General features: G+C 35.0%; 1 protein-coding gene across 1 annotated transcript in view; it reads right to left on the reverse strand.

Annotated features, from left to right (window-relative positions):
- LOC145247288 (organic cation/carnitine transporter 2-like) overlaps nt 1-22,004 on the reverse strand; it is a 109,780-nt gene that overhangs the window by 64,532 nt on the left and 23,244 nt on the right. Inside the window, exon 4 of the mRNA XM_080108909.1 lies at nt 12,962-13,065. Coding sequence (XP_079965035.1) covers nt 12,962-13,065 — 104 coding nt within the window. The remainder of the gene's footprint in view (nt 1-12,961; nt 13,066-22,004) is intronic.

The raw sequence follows: 22,004 nt of genomic DNA on the forward strand, positions 1-22,004 counted from the left end.
TCTATCTATCTATCTATCTATCTATCTATCTATCTATCTATAAAATGAACGTGTCTGCATGTGTCTGTGTGTGTGTCTGTGTGTGTGTCTGTGTGTGTACATTTTCCTACGCAATAACTCTCTTAATTTTAAGTCTACAGACTCGAGATTTGATACCGAGATTTGGAAAAATATGTGTAATTCGTTTTCGGCAAGAAATTTGGCTATTAAGGGGTCAAAGTTCAACGAGTTGACCTTTGAGAACTATACCAAATTCCTCCGACAGTTTTGGGTCTAAACACTTGAAATTTTAGATATAGGTTTCTTGGACATGGATCTAATTTAATTACTTGATTTTAGCCCAAAACAATAAATGTTAAGGGGTCATAATAAGGGTCAAAGTTAAAAAAAATTGACCTCTGCGGTTTCTACCAAATTACTCAGACAGTTTCTTGTTTAAACATTTGAAATTTTACATAAATAGCATTCAAAGATAGGGCAAGCTTTTTAATCGGTTTAGTTCGAAAATTTTTAGTTACCAATATATAAATGCATGTATGTATGTATGTATGTTTGCATGTGTGCCTAAAACTTTGGACAGTGGCGACCGATTTTAAGAAGATCAGTATCGTTTTGAAGTTCGACCTTTCAGACGACAAATATAAAAAAATTGGCTAAAAACATTAATATCTTCGCCTTACAACCGGCCACTTTTCTACAGAGGGGGGGGTCTCTTTTTTCGCCGATATTTTTGAAAGTCATTCTCTCCTTTCTATTGTGTAGCCTTAATTAAAACCTACGGTACTTCCGGTTTTGCGGTGGTCGTAACGACAAAGACGTCATGTTTTTTTCCCCCGTTCTTTTCGTTCTTCGCGGTACGGGTTCGAGCCTGCCTTTCTACTGCCACTTTTTTCTTTTTGCTCAACACACGCATCGAAACACCCGGGCAACGCCGGACTGAAATGCTAGTATATATATAAACACATTATTTTTGCACCAACCTCATACTTCTTTCTCTTTTCTTTATTCTTTCGGTTTAATTGAAACACCTTAGTTTTCATGATAAAAATACAATATTCAATAAGAACATTTATAAAGGAGTCACCACTTATTAAGGCCCGAAGGCCACTCGAGGATAAGGGTTAATGAGTGTACGGTGGCCATCGAGACAACAGTGTTGCAATCGTCAGGGGTGGAAATTGTTATAATTTGATTATTCAAGAAGACGACACAACAAGAATTTGTTTACATTAGTCTTGAAGACAACCATATTCTAGTCATCTGGAAAGCAGGCCAGCGGAACAGGGTTTCACGGGCGAGCAGTTCTAATAAAGAATATTTGTTCATGGAATCTGCGTTTAGATTTAGGCACAAATAGAGAGTGGGGAGGAATTGATGATAGTGGTTGTGGGTAGACGAGTGTTTCTTGTAAAAGGGGAGACCTTAGATTGAAGCTCAGATGATGTGTTTGCAATTATGCTCACAAAGTACATCATTTTTGCCTGCTAAAAAATAAATTCGCTTCCGGAGTCGGTCACTTTCTTTTAAACAATGTGCAACCTGTTCACCTTTGTGATCGCATTATGGCACAGAACATGAGACGAGTACAGCTAAGCTGCGGCTGCGTGTACAACACTGTCGTGTAGAATAGAAGAAGAAACCCTAAACGTTGTCCGTTGGTAGCTGTCTAGTCGCATCAATCCCCGGCGATTTTCTCGTGCCGACCTATTTTGGTACGATTTTAACTCCAATTTCTCTAATCTCTCTTTCGGGTGGTCCTGGATATGACCTTAAACTATATCCGATGGTGAGGCCCCAGCTTGCGGGCTTTGGGGGGTATGGAGCCACACTTTAATTGCCATTGCTAACCCGGACTGGTAGTACCTGTTAGGGTCCCTACAATGGGTTAAACAGTAACCGACTTAAAAATATACTCTATTAAAAAATTGTTCTTCACAATCACTAGATTCGGCATTAAATAACCTGAAAAGGGTTTATATGCCGTAAAATAAAAACAACCAACCAACTCTCTCGGATGATCTTCTAGCTTCTAACTTTCCTCACCTCATAACTGTGCCAAGTGTCGCGCCGAAGATCGTTTCCAACTGTTTCTAACCGTCGCAAAGTGTAGCAAAACTCACTGTCACTTATAAAAGTAACAGTAAACTAATTCTTACCATATAGATCAAATCATTGCAAAACTTTGATCAACAATCCCATCCAAACTACATTTTGTGGTCGTTGATGGAGTATCACTTCTCGTTAGTATAGCTAAACTTGTTGAGACTCGAACTCGCCACCGCTCGGGAGTGAAAAGAAAGGAGAAAAATACCACAAAATCGCTTATAAAAATCTTACATTAAAAATGCGATAAAAAACCGGGCATAGAATTGTTGAGATCATGTGGTCTTGTGGTAAAACATCAAACTACGTATCAAGTTTAGCTATACTGACATACAGACATGCATGTCTATAGATAACTGCATCTTATGCATGTAGAAAGTATTTAAATAAATACAGTATAACTCCTATAATTTGAACATCCGCTTCGTTCAAATTAGAGGATGCTGTTCAAGTTTCGTGATAAAAAAATGTGCTGCAGTAAAATTTAATTTTCTAAGAATTAAAAAATAGTAAATGAAATTCATTGCTATATGATACTTCAATATATATTAAGTTGAGTTTACGATATATTGCAAGTAAGAATTGTTAAATATTATTACCAGGAATAAAAACATTGAAAATAAATTAAATCTACTCTTACTTGTTAGGTATTTATTACCTAAGTTATCACCTACAGAAATCATACTTTTATGTAAACTACAGTTTTTCATTTAGTTATTCATTGAATGCGTCTCATTGCAGTTTCTATTTTCATCGATTGAGCTCTCGGGCGCTACCATTGTATTCTGTAAGCGATCACGAAAATCTACAATTTCTTGGTTCTGTAGCTTCTTTATGATTATATCTTTTCGGAGTGACATTGTTTGCAAAACATAGTTGTCATTAAAGTAAGGACTAAGGACTTTTTTCTAGAAATTTTATAACCGTCTCCATAGACATTTCTGCATCATCCCATGATATTACTTCATCATAGTGTTCTTGGTTATTTACATTAGGGTCAAGAGATTGGGAGCTGTTGCACTCACATTTCAACATCATTTGCATTAAGTGATTTAAGAAAAGTGTGGTTAGTCGGTAACCGTCTGGTTTCAAGAATTTCATCCATCCATTTCGTGAAGAATAATAGGATACTGGCAAAGACGAAACTCCTTTCAATGCTCGGGGGCACTTTGATTTGCTGATGACAAGAAGCTTATGATTATGAGTTCCAGAAGCATTAGCGCATACCATTACTGTTAGTCTTTCTTTATTTAATTTGAATCCTTTTATTTTCTGCTCCTCGGATCCGGCTAATATTTTTGTAGGTAAGCACTTCCAATTTACGCCACTTTCATCAGCGTTGTAAACATCCTCTGGTGTTAAACCATAATCGGCAATTATCGTCTTGAATTTGTCACAATAATTTGATGCTGCGTGTGTATCAGCAGACTGTTGTTCGCCTGACATTGTTAATTGTCTTATACCATGTCTACTCTTAAAGCTCCTAAGTCAGCCTTCATTGAATTTCATATCTCCTGCGATATTCAAATCTTCCTTAAGAGATTTTGCTTTAGCAATTAACATGGGCCCAAATATTGCTACACCTTCATTCCGTTTTGCTAAAACCACTCATGCAATATTCGTCTTTCATTTGGAGAGAAAGGAGCAGCCTTCAATATTTCCTCCTTTTTCTTTTTGATGTAAAACAGTGTACTTCTTCCAATCTTATAATCTCTCAATATAACGCTATTTTAAACTCCAGCATCTAATTTTTCTATAATTTGACGTTTTTCGAGTATAGTCAGTATCATTTGTTTTCTTTTAGAGTTGCAAGCCACTGTGCTGGGTTGTTTTACACTATTTTAAATATAGCAATCTGAAAAAAAGAATTTACAGTTAGTGTAAATTAATTATCAATAGCTAATCTACATTACATAGGACTAATATAAACATTTCTGCGCAATTATCTGACTAATCATGTAAACAGTTTTACTGCAACTCCACATCAAATATGCTAATACAATTTCAATGACGAGACAGTTCAAGTTTAGAGAAAGTTCAGGTTTAGAAGTCAAAATGAGAGGAAGTCCAAATGAGAGGAAGTTCAAACTTTAGAGGAAGTTCAAATTAAAGGAGTTTTACTGTATTTAAATAATGAATTAATTACAAATAATACGCCCCCAGAATGTTGGGCAACAAGAATATAAACAAAGGGCAGATAACTTTTCCATATAAAAAACTCGAAGAGTGAAAAGAAAGAAGAAAAATACCACAGAGTCGCTTATGAAAAAATAGATAAATCAACAATCTTATATATAGGCTGTATTTATATGTAACTAGCGGGCAGGGGTGTTAAATACGCTTAAATATGATATTTTAAGTTGTTCAGATTTCATATATATATTGTAGAGTCGTGATTTCAAAAGTAAAAAGACAGTATTTGGATGCCATCAGCTAGAGCCGAAACCAAAACTGTTGCATTCAAAGATGGTGACATAACCACTGTACTAAGCTGAATGTAATAACTGTTTAACAATTTTTATAATTTTGACCCATTTTTTTTTAAAAACAGTTTAACAAGCTAAAGACCAATAAAAGAACGACCCGTAAAAACATCAATCATTTGAGGCCACTAGTGCCGTTCTGTGACTTTTAGTTTCGGAGGAGATAGAGTTTGAAAATATGGAGACAAACAGACGGACATATGGACTTTTATATATTAGATTTATACTACTTGGGATAGTAATTATATCTGAATAAAAAGTGAATAAAAAAATGAAACAGGCGAAACAGATTGAAAAGAAATGCCAGCCACTAACCACTACAGAATTATTTTTTTTAAAATTCAATTTGCACCCCAAACAAGGCACAGTGCCACTTTGAAGCAGGGGGCTACTATCAGGGGAAGGGAGATGAGTAGAAAGATGTTTGTTCACATTACACTTGAATTTCTGCATATCAGTACAGTTGGGAAAGCAGAATCCCGGAAGGGAGTTCCAAATACCTGCAGTTCTAGGGAAGAAACTACTGGAGTAAAAGGCTTTCTTGCACCTAGGGATCTCTACTGTAGAGGGATGAGACTTAGTAGCTTGTCGGGTTTGTCGGGGGTAATTACTTCGAGAAGGTACAAGTGTTTGCAGTTCGTCAGAGCATTCATCATTAAAGTATTTGTAGAACAGGCAGAGGGATGCAACATCTCGTCGATGGGACAGAGGCTGAAGCCTAGATGACAGTTCAGGACTTATCAGGTTGGCGACTCTCTTTTGAACCCTGTCCAGGAGCGAGAGACAAGCAGCAGATGCACCAGCCCAGATGTGACAACAATACTCCATACATGGGCGAATGGTGGCCTTATAGCGGATACTGTCAGGCGTAAGTAGCAATTAGAGGGATTCTTGCATTCTAAGACAAGTGTGCTCAATCTAAAAGTTAAGATAAAGCCTGTTTTATACTTCATACAGACACAGACACACACACAGACACACACACACACACACACATATATATTCTTGATAAATAAATAAATACCCGCTGTGTTAACAAAGAAACGTCCTATTTTTGGGCTGTGAAACCTGTGAAAATTTGTTTTTTCTACACACTGATGAATCCCAAATGTTGCAAATTATAACTAAACTGCTATGTATTTATATGCCAACACTGAGGGCCGAAACAATTGTACGCAAGATCTTACCAAGAAAAGACAGACCTTTTGAAAATAAGTACTTGTGTCTGTTAGTTCTAACGTGATATCTTTAAGAATTACATATACTATTAAACAATTACACGCATTTTGTTTGGTATTACAATAAAAAATCCGAGCATGGAAAGTAATATGGTTGATTAAAAATTGATTATATAAAGTTATAAATTGATTTTTAAATCCTTAATGCTGCAATATTTAAAGTTGTAAATTTATTATATTGTTTACTAGAATATCTTCCTTTTCTTTCACAGTTTTAACAACTAGTCCTTTACTTTTCCATGTTTAAGCTTAACCATATTACTTTTCATGCTCGCATTTTTCTATTGTAATCTATGATTTTTCCAGGCTTCCAATAAATTAACTTGCTCTTTGTTTAATTTCAGTCTTATTTTTTGCCCCATAAACACATATGTAATAACAGTGTACGACACTCGTCTGCTTTCAATAAAATACCCCAATTATCTCCCTTTCATGCTTTCATTGTCTCTGTTTCACTTATTACTTATCTTTTCGCGACAGCAGTGGATTAGTAGCAACAGTAGTCGCTGAAGCAACGTGCTTGCTATGAAAACCAGTCATAAAAACATCGTTCACCTCCTTAAATATGTTCACGATTTTGAACACCAGAAAATTCATCATAACTTTTGTTTTACTGAACGAAAAAGGAACATTTTTTATTCACAATATGGCTGAGAAGGTGATCTATAAACTGTAGTAATTGTTTCAAATTTGGTCGAGAAATGAGTGAGCGGTGAAGCTTTAAAGCAGTTGTAAATGACTAAAACTGCTACTTAACCATATATTCAAACACGGTAGTGTTTGAACGATAAACTAATTAATCCTTCTCCATTCTACACATATATACGATAAATTTTACGATCTGATTATTTGCACAAAAAAAATCAATCGTACTTTTAAAATTTGTTTGCACTTGAATCTGTCATGCGTTTGGTAATCTTCCTCCTTTCATGAATATCTATATATATCTACATATATTTCTAAGTGTAACATAAAAATATAATGACGCACACGTAAAAATAAAATGATTTCTATGGCGTCGTAGAAAAGAAAAAAAAACAATTGTATGTGTTTCTATAAAATATATATGGATTATGTTTCATGGACCACAGAAAAATACCTAATTTACTTGAAAGCACTGTAAACAAACGGATAGTAAACCTGAGTTGTTTAGTGTTCCGTTATAATGCCGACCTTTACTTATAAACGGGCAGATGTACTGTAAAAAGTGGTACGCGCTAAATATTTATTTTGTTTGTGCTTTTTACACAATGTTTTAATAAACAAACGACTCGTTGATCCTTTTTTGTCAAAACTGAAGATTCCTTTTTTTGTGGGTTGTGTACGCTTTAAGCGTTTTAAATTGTTCGTTTATTATTCATTATTTTATTGTGTACACTGCTAAACCTGTTGTAACTGATATAAATCCAAAGTTATCTCTTTCGTTCTGCTTATTTTCTGGGATCCTTGAAACCTAATTGTATTTGATATATCGACCAAAACGTAACGGAGATATTTTTGACTTGGAATATTGTCAGTAGTTTAAAATTCTGTCCTTCTCTCCTTGTTCCTGAGTTCTCTTAGACCGTGCCCTTACTGCCGATTTGCACCTTTTTTGCCCAAACGCAACTGACTCTTTTATTAAGACAGAGTCCAGCCAAAGATGTTCCCTTGCCACCAAAGTCAAAGAGTGTAGACTATTGCTTGAGATGTTTTTCTCCTTGTTAATTGAGGCATGACTTTAGTCCTGTCCAGTTTCAGAATGCTCACCCGACCAGGCTTTGCGTTTTCATGCCTTAAACACGAATGAGCTAATTGCTAATCACCAGAGGCGTCCTGACCGAGGAATGCTGTCAGGGCTACCAAGGCAGTTTCTACAGACCATAGTGCTATTTTTTTTTAAGGCATTGACTCTTTAATTCTCAATTTCCACCGTTCGTGTCACATCATCCCTTCGTGGAAGGGCAACAAATATTGACTCTATTATCAAAGGAGTAACCTTACTACATAATAAAATTATAGCCATATTTTTAACTAGCAAGGAGATTTGACGTTGCTCGGGATTGAATGACGATCAACAAATATAATCGAAATCGACGAAATCGAATGTGGCACAATATCTTAGTGTCCCGGTTGTGGTGATTATAACCCCCCCCCCTGCATGGCCAGGAGGTGATTTGGCCATAGGCGGAAGAATGCATAAGCAACCAGAATGCAATCCCACAATTCTCTTTCTTTTCTCGATCTCTTTTTCGTCTGGACAGCATGGAGTGAGAACGTGTTATTTTCCCTTTCTGTAAACGAGAGGGGGGCATCCCTGCTTCTCAGCACTAGTTAAGGTTAGCTAGTTTTAATTGTGAAATTTAATTATCTTTCATAAATTGCTTTTGTAAAAATATTTTAATATTTTCTTGTAAAAAAATAAATAGTTAACTATATTTCTTATTTATATATGTAAAACTGTGTTGTGTGTTTTTGTGTCTGCCTTAAATGTCTGCATTAAAAAACGAAGCGGGTCTGAAGACAAAGAAGGTTCCAACCAGAATGCCACCAGAGTGAAGATCTCATCTTGACAGAATGAAGGAGCCACACAGCCACATCCAACATCTCAGGTATGCTTTTCCTCTTTTTACTCAGGCCCTAACGACTGACCCATCGTCACATCATCATGGGACCGTTTCGTAGACATTTAGTGTAACACGTGGGTCGGTCACACACCAGTAAGCCGCTGATCCTGTTATACGGCAAAATCGTCCACTTTTTAATCAAATCGATTGATTGTCTTTAGTTGGAGACCCAATCACAGTGCAGCAGGAGGAAGCTTCACATGACTCTCCGCAGTGACTTAGTTCACAAGACATTATAGTCTACATTGCACTGTAGAGAACTTACTGTTGATTTTATAAAATTATTTTGATGTATAACGGCTTGAATTAGACTTTAAAATGTAAAGGTCGAGTATTATGATTTAATTTGCTCTAAACAAAAACATTCATTTCAAACGCGCCACTGTCATGTCAAAGAGCTTACTGCCAATTATATATGCCTAGACTTTCCGCTTCAGCATTGATAATGGCTTGAATTTTATTTTAAAATGAAAAAAGTGAAGTATCATGGCACAATTATGCTTTAAGCAGAAACATTTATTTCGAACGCGCCCGTGTCATATCAAAGAACCTACTGTTGATTTTATAAGTCGGGCCTTTCTGCTTGTGTGGTAATAGAACTTCTCAAATGCACTTGCGATGTTAGGTTGTATAAAGTGTTAACTTTGATCAAAATGGCTTGTTCCTTCTTTTATCGGATTATATCCATTATCGATTATTGATACTTATCGAAGACATTTCGATACAACATCTATCTAAGAACACTGCCAAGCACATAAAATACCTTGGTGTGAATTTTCATGTAAATAGACCCAGCCGTTGCGGAGTTTATAGGGAACAAGTTCACACACACACACATACACACACACACACACGCGCGCAGACACACATAAAGACAAAGTTTCTTTAATATGATAGTAGCGATAAGAAATCATATTTGTCAAATTCTCTTGTAACTTATATAAAGTTCTTTTGCACTTTGTTTTAGAAATGGTTTTATGTTGTGTACATAAGCAAACACGCACTAGCAATAGCTCTGAAGTTAGGTCACCGATTGATAATTATGCTATGCTTCGCCGCTGGTACGTGCAATATAGTTCGAGCATCTTTTTTAGAATAATAGGTTCCATTTAAAAAGGATAGCTGAGTGAGAACATTCAAATGAATAAACCTGAAAGTCCGCCCCATTTATCCCTTTTAACGCTAAGGTTAAAAAAAAACATATTTCAAGTAGGTATTTAACTCCCCCCCCTCCTGGAGCGAAGATGTGACACAAGGGTCGGAAAGCGAGATTGAAAAGCCAGCGTCCTCAAGGATACATGGGCGGCCCCGTATGGGTGTGTCAGGCGATTAGCAATACACTTTATCACCTTTCTCAAAGAGAGAAGGCAAAACCTGGGTGGGTGGACCTCCTAGAACTGCACAGGATTAGCATCATAGCGCAATCAACAGAGAAAAAGCTATTTCAAAAAATTGTTTAGACTCTAGATTTTAGTGCCGAGGACCAAAAATCTAACGGCTTTATTACGCAATATTTCAAGTTAATTCACATTTATTTAATAGAAGTACATTATATTATATACTGTTCACATATATCAAACATCAATAGCAATGCCAACTAATTTACCTATTGGTTTTGCAAAATTACATTTTATTAATTAACAATTTGTTATATGGTTTTAATGTAATGATTGTTATGATTTTATTAATAATAAAAAATATTTCTGTTTCAGAATATGGTTTTATTTACTGTCCAAATGTTAAGCATTCGTGTCAAAATGTACTTACTTGATTTTAAAAAATACAAATTGATTTCTTCTTTCTGTGCTTTTCTTTACGGTTATATTTGAAAGATAAATAATTTTTTTATATCAAAATGACAAAATGCAAGTTTAAAACTACCTAAGCTCAATCCGAAATGCAAATTAATTTCTTTTAGGTTTTATATCGGGATGTCTTAGATAAGTATCCATAATCGAAAATAATGCGATGAAAGAAGGGAAAGCGATTTTGACCAAAGCTAACACCTTATACAGCCTAACATTACGTGTGTATATGAGAAGTTTTGTTACCACACAAGCAGAAAAGCCGGGATATAAAATCAACAGTAGGATCTTTGATATGACAGGACGGTTCGGAATGAATGTTTCTGTTTGAAGCACAATTGAACCATGACACTTAACTTTTGCATTTTGAACTTTAATTCAAATTATATATAAAAATAATTTTATAAAATCAACAGTAGGTTCTCTGCAGTGCAATATAGACTAGAATGTATTGTTGACTAAGTCCCTAACTAAAGCAGGCAATCAATAGATTAGATTGAAAAATACACGATTGCACCGATTTCGATGACAATAAAATATTGGAAGTGTGGAACATTCGTTGAGCATCATTCAACCTCGGGCAACGTCGGGTCACCCTGCTAATCTAATCTAATCTATCTATCTATCTATCTATCTATCTATCTATCTAAAAAGTCAATAAGAAAATATATAAATGTTTATATCGTTTCTGTATTTATTTTCTATTTGTTGACGTGTAGGAATACAAAAAGTCTTTTGAAAAAAAAAAAAAACGAAAACGTTTCTGTCAAAAGCACGTATTTTCGACCGATACTCCAGTTTTCTTAAGCGTGAATATATATATATATATATATATATATATATATATATATATATATATATATATATATATATATATAAATGAGAATGTGCGTGCATTTGAAAATACTTCTCAACCCATATACTCAACGCATTTATGATTTTGAAATTTGATATATTATTCAAACATGTGGATAATTTTTTAATTGGTTTTCGTTCAGAAAAAAAGTATACTAAGAGGTAAAAATTGGGGGGGGGGGGGGGGAAATGGTACTTGGGGGTGTAATCGGATTTTTATCTGTTTCACGAGGTTTGAAATAATTTTTGAATGCGCGACAGGCTGGTCTAATGGTTATCGCACTTGACCCATTGTCTTTAGGTGTTGGTGTCGCCCTCAGCTCGAGCATTCTTTTTACTTACAGAAATGAAGTGTTTAGAAAATACATAGTACCCGCATGCACGTCTCAGTTTTTTTTTCTATTTTTTTACATCATTTTTTAAGAATTTATATATATATATATATCCTGGCTTTAGGTAGTTGCCAGTCTAGCCGCACTGATGATCTGTGAAACAGCAAAACAGTACTGTACGTGGAGGACTATATATATATATATATATATATATATATATATATATATATATATATATATATATATTCTAGGGGACTAAGAATATAACGGGCATTACCTTTGGAATGTCCGTCGTAGGAACCTCTTTAACTAAAATATATTTTACGATGTAATAACCCAGTTCGAATCTCATGTTTGTTTAAATGATATTTTTACTGGATACGCGTTTCATAAATATAACAAAATCAAACATTGCCAAACTATATTTTGAAAACCAAGTAACTTTCATCTTTAAAAGTAGGTATACATGGTGTAACATAGTGCATTTGAGCACGTGCTAAAATTTCAGCAGCAGCGAAGAATAACTGGCTTGCGGAGCGATTGTAGCCGAAAAAAGCGCATAGACAAATTAGGAAGTGTGCGCGAGAAGAAAAAGGAAAAAGAGGAGAAAAAGGCACCACGTGATCGGAGAAACAAAGTCGACTTCGAAGAAAATGGACGTGTAAGGCTGGCTACTGTTGACGTGAGGTCGGAGAGGAAAAGTGTACACCAGGTCAGATGGACGATGGTGTGAGACTTTTAAAACGTATGTTAAAAACCAAAATAAAAATCCGACCTGGATTTTTATTTCCTTCTTTCCTTTATTTGCAGCTAATGATACAATGGTATTCAGCGTCAGTTTAAAACTATTTTTTGTTTTGTTTAAAATATTCATTTTAATTATGTTTCTGAATTTTTGGAGACGAGGATTGATTAATAGTATTAGTTGGCTTCTTCGGACTATTGTTCTCATCTTGAATTTTATTTTCGCAATGTTTAATTCAATATAAGCCCCGATCTTCTTTAGGTATTGAACTCAGGAATCTAAAATTAAATAAGGAGTTCCGTTCGAAATTCCATGTAAATTCCTGAGTTCGACAGAAAAAAATCCAAATAATAAGAATAATTTGTAATTTGTAAAGCGGGTTTGTCGGAAATGTGTACGTCTAGGGGGAACAAGTGCAACGAGTTCATCAGAGCACATTTCATTAACATAGTTCATAAAGTAAGACCTATTAAAATGAAGACTCTTTTTTAACCCTATTCAAGAGGGGGAAAGAGAGAAAGAGAGAGAGAGAGAGAGAGAGAGAGAGAGAGAGCCCAGTTGGATAGTGTTCAAAAAAGAGTAGTAGATTCACCAGACCAGATGTGGCAACAATACTCCTTGCATTGGCGAATGTTAGCCTTGTAGAGGTACAGGATACTCTCACGTGTAAGTTGTCTTCCTGCTCGATAGATTACTTGTTTAACGGGTTTTGTTTTAGGTATTGAGCTTAATATTTCGGAAGAATGTAACTTAATGACGAAGCAGGTTTAGTGAAACTCGATTTCAATACTTACCAATCGGATATAATTCCCATCATGGCTGCTCCAGCCAAAACGCCAATATACAAAGCCGTGACACTGTGTGAAAGCATTATTCTCTGGTCACAGACAAGACTCATCTGAAGAAATAATGTAGAATCCGAAGCATCACAAAGAAAATCTGCAACTTTTACAAAGACATTATATCACAGGACAATTCGTATTGGATTATTCGGACTACTGTTCTCATCTTGAGTGCCATTTTCACAACGTTTCGGTCTATGTAACCTCTGACCTTCTTCAGGTTCCCCTTGTCGAACTCGGGAATTTGGATGGAATTTCGAACAAAACTCTTTATTTACTTCACGGGGCTAGCATGCTCTCGTTCTGTCAGCCATGACTGGATAGATATTCTACGTAATTTGCAATTTAATTTTCCGGTCGCCCACACAGAGAATTGAACGTTAAACCTTAAGGAAAATGTCAATTTTACAATTGATTTTTCCAAGCACTCTAAACACTGCGTTACGGGTCCTTGTGCAGAGTACTGAAGATGAAAACAGTAATCCGAAGAATCCAAATAATCCAAATAATCAATCCTCATCTAAAAAAGTCAGACATGTAATCACAGGATAAATTATATAAGCAAATCAAATAATAACAATATAGTACACTGTGGATTAATACCTATACATAGTTCACATTGTAACGTAACGAAAGCCGCAGCTTGAGTCGACAGACTAATTGACGGATCATGATTCAAGAAATTGACATCGACAAGGAAACGGAAGTGAGGCTATCACGAGAATTCCAAAGAAAGGGAGACTGACCTCTTTGCTGGCAGATATTTGAGCACAAGACTCTACACTGACAGGTCGCTCGTCTCCGCCAGTAGCGTGGGCACTAGGTGAACAAAATCGACTGCGACCAAAGTCGTCTATCTCTCTTTTTCTTGTTCTCTCTTTCTCTCTCTCTCTCTCTCTCTTTCTCCTCTCTCTCTCTCTCTCTCTCTCTCACTGATGCAGTGACTATACTAAAACGGGTTGCATAAGGGGAACTCCATGCAGACGGACTGGCAGTTTATAGCTAGTACGTATAGATAGAATTAAGTAACGGATCCATTTTTGTTTCGAAAGTTAGTGAGTTCCAAACATCTGTCGCGAACACAAAGGATATTTTTGGAAATAAAAGTCATGAGATTCTATGGCTGTCTGGGATAACTTTCGAAGATTTATATCCGCTAGCGGGACCTGTGGAAATTCCAAAGGGGACTCATTCATATTTAATATATTGATGTTAGTATTCTATGAATGTTCAGCGTAAATAGAGACGCTCTGATATTATTGGAGTTCTTTTGTTAAAACTGAAAAAATAATTTATCTAAGCTAGAAGGGATGCTCGGCGTAACCTGGCCGTAAAGTACGTTTAAATATGCTATTTTGATTCTTGCAAGTTTCGTATATATTATTATAGAGTTAATGGTCTATCGATTTTTATATATAATAAAGTTACGATTTAAAAAAAAAATATATATATATATATCCGTATGACTTGGGTGCATTAGCTTTAATTGAAACCGAAATTATATATATATATATATATATATATATATATATATATATATATATATATATATATATATATATATATATATATGAGTTAAAGTGTCTGTCTGTGTGGATTACACTTCCCTACGCAATAACTCTGTCAATTTTTAGTCTACAGACTCGAAATTTGATATACAGAGTAGTGAGATTTGGGAAAATCTTTGCGATCGGTTTTCGGCCAGAAATTGGCTGTTCAGGAGTCAAAGTTCGACGATTTGAGCTTTGAGAACTCTACCTAACTCCTCTGACAATTTGGGGTCTAAACACTTGAAATTTTAGATATAGATTCCTTGGACATGGATCTAACTTAATAACTTGATTTGAGCCCAAAACAACAAATTTTAAGGGATCATAATAGGGGTCAAAGTAAAAAAACATTGACCGTTTTTTTTTTGTTCAGCATACACCTCCAAACACCCAGGCAACACCGGGCACCCATGCTAGTATATATATATATATATATATATATATATATATATATATATATATATACATATATATATATATATATATATATATATATATAACTTGAGTTTCTTCAGCCATTATTGAAACCAAAACTTATGAAGAATTCTTGATAAAATTATTTGCAAAAAAGAAAAATAACTTAAGTGCCATCAGCTGTAATCGAAACCGAACCCAAAACTTATGAAGAATTCTTAGTAAAATTATTTATGACAAGAAATGAAAGCACATAAAAATTAAACGACCCGGATGTAAGCATGACACGTACACACACACACAAAAAAAAAATCTACCCACATTTGTTATCGTATTAATATATAGATTATACCTCCGCATTCCATGTTTTTAAAAAGAACTTGTTGGTTAATTGTCAGTATAGACCGCTTCATACCCCCCAAGAAATTTCAGCAAAAGCCTATCAGCCAACCGTGTTTCACTCCAGAATGGGCTGCTGCCATTATGCACAGAAACTACTATTTCCATTGCTATTAACGAAGTAGGTGTTATGAAACAAAAACTACGTTTAGAACTGCCAGCAACCACTGTAAAATAAAGAATACGAGAGATTCGTATGTTCAAGTGAAAACTATTCCAACCATCATTAATGGACTTGAAGTAGTCTTATCAGCATCTGACAAAGTTAAACTCTTTGCCAAAAACTTTGCAGCAAATTCTACTCTTTGCGATCAGGGCCACCTACCCCCTGTATTTCCCCCTGTGACTGAAAACACGCTATGCGACATACAAATATCTGTACGTGATATTGCCAAGCTTATCACAAATCTTGATTCCAGTAAAGCAACTGGCCCCGATGGCATTTCAATCATAGTGCTCAAGAAGTTTCAACCGGAACTAGCTCCCATACTTACAAAGATTCTTTAAACGTGGCCTTATCGAGAAATGCTCCCAAACACTCTGAGAAAATTTCCTACGTTTGCCCTGTATTTAAGAGTGCACCGTAGAAGCCCTCTCTCCACGGAAGAACATTAACACGAAATCATAAACATTGCGTTAACAAGAACTAATAAACATTTTATGAAAATAAACAAGTACATGAGTTTTAAGGAATCCATATAACAATTTATACATGACTTCAAACGTCTATTCCTCATCTTTCAGTTGTTGTTGTTGTTGTTGTTGTTGTTGTTTCACGACGTTTCGACTAACTAATTCGTCTGGCCTTCGTCAGGTGGTAACCGCGACGGGATAAGAACTCCGAATCTCAAAAAACCTGGTGAGACGAAAAACAACTATGGGAGGCAGTAACTGCTGAGAATGCAGTTAGGAGATTCGGAGCGCCTATCCCGTCGCCGTTACCACCTGACGAAAGCCAGACGAATAGTTAGTCGAAACGTCGTGAAACAACAACTAAAAAAAAAAAAATGATGGGGATAATAGTCCGCAATAAATAAATGAATATCCGTACAGACTTTTAAGTCCGTCAACCCCCCTCCCCCCAAAAAAAAACAAAACAAAAAAAACAACAACCCAAAAAAAACAAAAAAAAAGGGCACACGTTATGGCACTTAGAATGAGTGATTTATACCTAATTGATGGTTGAAAATGTTTAAATTTTTGCTTATTTTTGCATCAAATACTAGTATCTGTTAATCCGTATTGATTCCTAACTGTGCATCGAACGTTTGCTATAATGCGTAGTTCGCTGCTCATTATAATTAAAAAGGTCCGCATAAAATTGAAGCTATATCGGCCCAGTAATTTCCGAGAAAACTTCGAGTGTAAAAGTGGTATTGTGGTGACTAATCCCTATTAATCCCTATTAATCCCTATTAATCCCTAACTGTGCTTCGAACGGATATCATAATACATAGTTCACTACAGCTTATTACAACAAAAATCCATACAAAATTTCAGTCAGATCCGCCCAGTAGTTTTCCGAGAAAACTAGAATATATGTTGCATTGTGTTGACAAAGCCCTATTAATCGATATTAATCGTAAATTGTGCATCAAACGTATACCATAATCCTTAGTTCGGTGCATAATAACAAAGGTCCATACAAACATTCAACCAGATCAGCCTAGCAGTTTCCGAGAGCAATTGTAACGGGGAGACAAACAGAGAGACAAATAGACTACAGTAAATATAATATAGATATTGGAAATAAGCGTTGAAAAAAAAAAACGGTTAAAGTTGGTGAAACAATGATGCTGATGCACATAACGAACTTATACACGATATAGACGACATGCTATGTCATAAAATGAATGAGCTTATTCATCTGACATCTTGTCTTTCCGCGTATACAAGTATTTTTATTAACTTCGTTGCAGGTCTCCAGTGGCATGCACAGGTTCCTGGGGTGGTGTGGTCGAATATACACTCATATTCAAGGATCACCAGGTATCTGCACGACACCACAAGTCTCTTAACAAGTTTCCTTATTGGATAAAATCGAGTCTATCTCTATCTAAAAATAAAATAATAAAAAAATAGCGAGACCTGTGGAAATTCCACAGGGGACTCATTCACGTGTAATATATTGATGTTGTCATTCTGTATATGTTCAGCGTAAACGGAGACGGTCTGATATTATTGTAGCTCTTTTGTTAAAACTGCAAAAGATTTCATCTAAACTAGCAGGGACGCCCGCCGTAGTCCAGTCGTAAAGTACGCTTAAATATGATATTTTAATTCTTGCAGATTTCGCATATATTATTATACAGTGAATGTTCAATTGATTTTTATATATATGATAAAGTCACGATTAAAAAAATATATCCATATGACTCGGGTGCATCAGCTTAAATCGAAACCGAACCAAAATTTATATATATATATATATATATATATATATATATATATATATATATATATATTGTAGCACAATTTCGATTGGGTTTTTAGCCGGCAAAAATTCCTGCTAAAGGGGTTAAAGCTGAAAACAAACCAGCTTACCTCGGCAAGGTAAGTTGAATAAAGCATTAGTCCTGCTCTTACTTTTGCGCATGCGCAAAATTAAACATTCATATCTCAGAGTCGTTTTATTTTTAACCTTCCGTTTCCGTATGTCGGTAGCTCAGACGCTGGAGAGATGAATAATGACTAAGGCTGGAGCACTAAACGTTCTGGTTTCGTTTCTAGCAGATGGTAGCCAGGTCATGTATTTTTATAACTTGTGAAATTATTACTATACATTGGATAATAATCAATAGAAAATTGGCACTATAATATTAAATAAGAAATTTGTATGAATTAAAATATAATATTCATGTGTATTTCGAGACCGGGAAACGCCCAGCGGCCTGCTAGTTTGTATAATGTTTTATCTATATATTAATAGGATAGCACGTGTATTATTTATTTTCTGTGTCACGCTTACATCCGAGTGACTGTCGTTTAATTGTTATGGACTTTCATTTTTTGTACTAAATAATTTTACGAAGAATTCTTCATAAGCTTTGGTTTTGGTTTCGATTATAGCTGATGACACTCCAGTAATTTATTCAATTTTTTTATAAATAATTTCATCAAGAATTCGTCATAAGTTTTGGTTTCTGTTTCGATTATAGCTGAAAGAACTCAAGTTGTTATATATATATATATATATATATATATATATATATATATATATATATATATATATATATATATATATATATATATAGGGGATGAAAATATCGTATTCCAAAAACTCCCATAAACTGATCAAGTTATAATTTCTTTTACTAAGAAAATAGTATTTAATGAGCAGGCGATGATAATGCGCCCCGTTCCGCCATATTTAAGAAATAAAAAGAGACAACTCGATCCGAACATCGATCAAAATTAACCTTGTAATGACTACGATTTACTATTAATTGCTAAAAATTGTAAAAAATGATTTTCTACAAAAAAAAAACAAACAAACCCTGCTTTATTAAATTACGTGATTTTTGGATTTTGGAATATGCTATTTTCGTTTCGTGACGGTTACGTAGATCATAAAGATATGTTTTCTGTATTTTTGCCTTTTTATTAGGTTGAACCCCACCCCAAATCATTTGTTCTCTTCTGTTTCTTTATTTTATTGATCTCGTTTACGCTTGCATTCATATTCTGAAGAATTCTCATCTCTTTTCGTTTTGGGTGGATATGCTCTGTTTATCATTTGTCCTGTAAGGTCGTTGCCTTTAATATATCAACCCCACCCATGTTTAACACTCCCATCTCCACTGTTATGAAATACACTCCGACTTTCACAGGGATCGTGAGTTGGAACAGATATATCGAGAGAATTGCCAAGGCTGCTGCGAAGAATGTGGACTCTCTCTACCGTGCTAGAATGTTACTCTCTTCAACTTATGTCTCTGATAGAGTTCCCTTACATCAAAGTGGCACTGTGTCTTGTTTGGGGTGAAAATGTAATATAAAAAAAAACAACTTTATATTAGTGATGGGACGATTCCAATATTTTTCCTGATTCCGATACAATTACCGATTTTGTTCTAAATTACCGATTCCGATAAAATTACCGATTCCGATAAAATTACCGATTCCGATAGAATTATCGATTCCGATTACGGTAACGTCTCTACATTTTAGCTATAAAATTACTTTTATCTTTTTTCCATTTAAAAATTTTTTGGGGATTACCGTAATCTGTGCATATATTTTCGCAAACGTAAAAATACACTTGCTGAGATTTATATATAGTTTTTTGTCTTACTGGTATTTTAAAATCAAATAGATATTCACAATATTATCATTGTTACCAGCAAGTGAAAACTGAGTTTAATTTAAAAAAAAAAAAGAATTGTATTTTGCCATCGAAAAATACGCACTCATTTTTCCGAATCATATACCGCTAAAACATCCCGATTCCGATTAAGCGTATCAACATTACTTTATAACAATCTTAGGAATGAGTACTTTTATGGGATCACTTTCTATCCCTTTGATGTAAATACACCTGATGGTAGTTGAATTGACGCCCCCCCGCCCCCAAAGAGGTCGCTTTTTCATTATCAAAGATCGAAACGGTCTCCTGTATCTCTCAATATTCCGATATCCGCCGCTGTTTTAATATCGTAAACTCTTGATAGGAATTGTAACTGTTTTGCTGTCTTTTTACCGAGACCGCATTCTGTGGAATAGTACGACCTTTTATTTCCTCGCTAGATTGCTTTCACTATTTCTATTCACATGCCCTGTCCCTGCTTTCCCCGCACTGAAAGCATGTGATCCATTTCATCCGATGATAATTTTTAACTCGCACAGTTGGCACACTGTAACCCCCTTCCATAATTCTCGCACAGTTTTATATTAGACATCCCTGAGTAACCGGGCTTCGCGTGATGAGCATTTGGTGAGTTAGGATATATTCATCTCCCAACGTCGCCATTCTCTGCGCGTTTTCGACTCCTTAAAGTTCAAACTTGCTAGTCACTCTGGTTTGAAAATCTTCCACGCGAATCAACTGCTTCAAGTTGTCATAGCTATTTACGGCTTTTTCCACATAAGACGAAGAAAGTTTTCTTTTTTTGCATGAGCTATAAAGATCTGAAATATAACCCACACACAACCCACTAAACGCGCCAATAAATCTAATATTTTTATTGTAATCCCCACGGAACTATATAAGCCAAAACTGGTATGAATTATATTGGTCAAATCTAATCTAAAAAATACAAAGAAATCCCACAAACCAGTCAAAAAACACACATATGAAAAACTAAAAGCCGCGAAAAACGCATAAATCGACGACATAAAACTTAACAAAATTGATAGTGAATACAAACCAGACTCCCCCCCCCTCTCTCTCTCTCTCTCTCTCTCTCTCTCTCTCTCTATATATATATATATATATATATATATATATAATTTAAAGGAGATTAGAACAATAGTCTAAAGAGCAGAGAGTATTTTAATCTAATAGTGAAATTACTAGTTTTATTAAAATACAGGGAAGGAAAAAGTGCTCGTTGTAATTTAGATATATAATAAGCTCGATAGGTAAATATCCTAGAGCTAATTTAATATTAAGTAATGTGATGGATAATTTAAAAATCAAATTATAATTAAATTAAAAATCCGTTTCATAAGAAGGAACAACAACAAAATCAATTATTTGTACGATCGTTTCGGAAAACAGTGTTTTTATTGTGGTAGATATCAAGTTACGGACAATAATTATTACATATAGTTTTTTAACAAACAAGGTTTCCTCATCAGCAAATATTGTGAAGGGTTTTTATTAAATGTAAAAGACACCATAAATAAACCTAGCATTAAAAGTAAGGCAGATGTATCTGGAAAAAATTAAAATAAAGGTATATATATATATATATATATATATATATATATATATATATATATATATATATATATATTTATGTATTAAGTGGATTGCTACTTCCACCCCCTCTGGTTTTTGACGGTCGAGGCCCGATTCTTTTTCTTTATTTATTTTCAGTATCAAAAATGTAATTGTCTAGTTTAGATGCTTGAAAATACCAGAGGAGGTATTCAACAAACTCAATGGTGGTACAGTATTCACTGAGGTGGATTTTAGTGATAAATATCTACAGATCCCCAGCGAGGAGAAATGCTCTAAACTCCTCTGCAGGAGACTCTACAAGATTGAGCGGTTAACCTTCGAAATCAGAGAGAGAGAGAGAGAGAGAGAGAGAGAGAGAGAGAGAGAGAGAGAGAGAGAGAGAGAGATTATAGGCGGCCGTGGCTTAAAAAGGTGTGGTTTCGTGAAGTCGTCCGAGATCACACCGCACACATATGCAAATGAAATGCAGTCAGCGTTTTTTTTTAATAAAACGCCTGTTGGCAGAGGTAAGGTGAACAAACGCGCGCTGGAAGTTGAGAGAGAAGATTAGGAGAAGAAAATACAGTGACGAATTCTATCTGTGAACTTCTGTATTTTTTTGTTTCTTTTCCTCAGAATATCAGCCCATTTAACTGCAAGTAGGAAGGCAAAAACGAATCGTACAAATGTGGTCTAAGTGGAGATTGGTTTAAAAATTGTCAGATAAATTCCGGAAAAAAGCACAAAA

Source organism: Euprymna scolopes, chromosome 25, assembly GCF_053919585.1.
Source record: "Euprymna scolopes isolate OS-2025 chromosome 25, ASM5391958v1, whole genome shotgun sequence".
In the NCBI taxonomy this organism is placed as follows: domain Eukaryota; kingdom Metazoa; phylum Mollusca; class Cephalopoda; order Sepiida; family Sepiolidae; genus Euprymna; species Euprymna scolopes.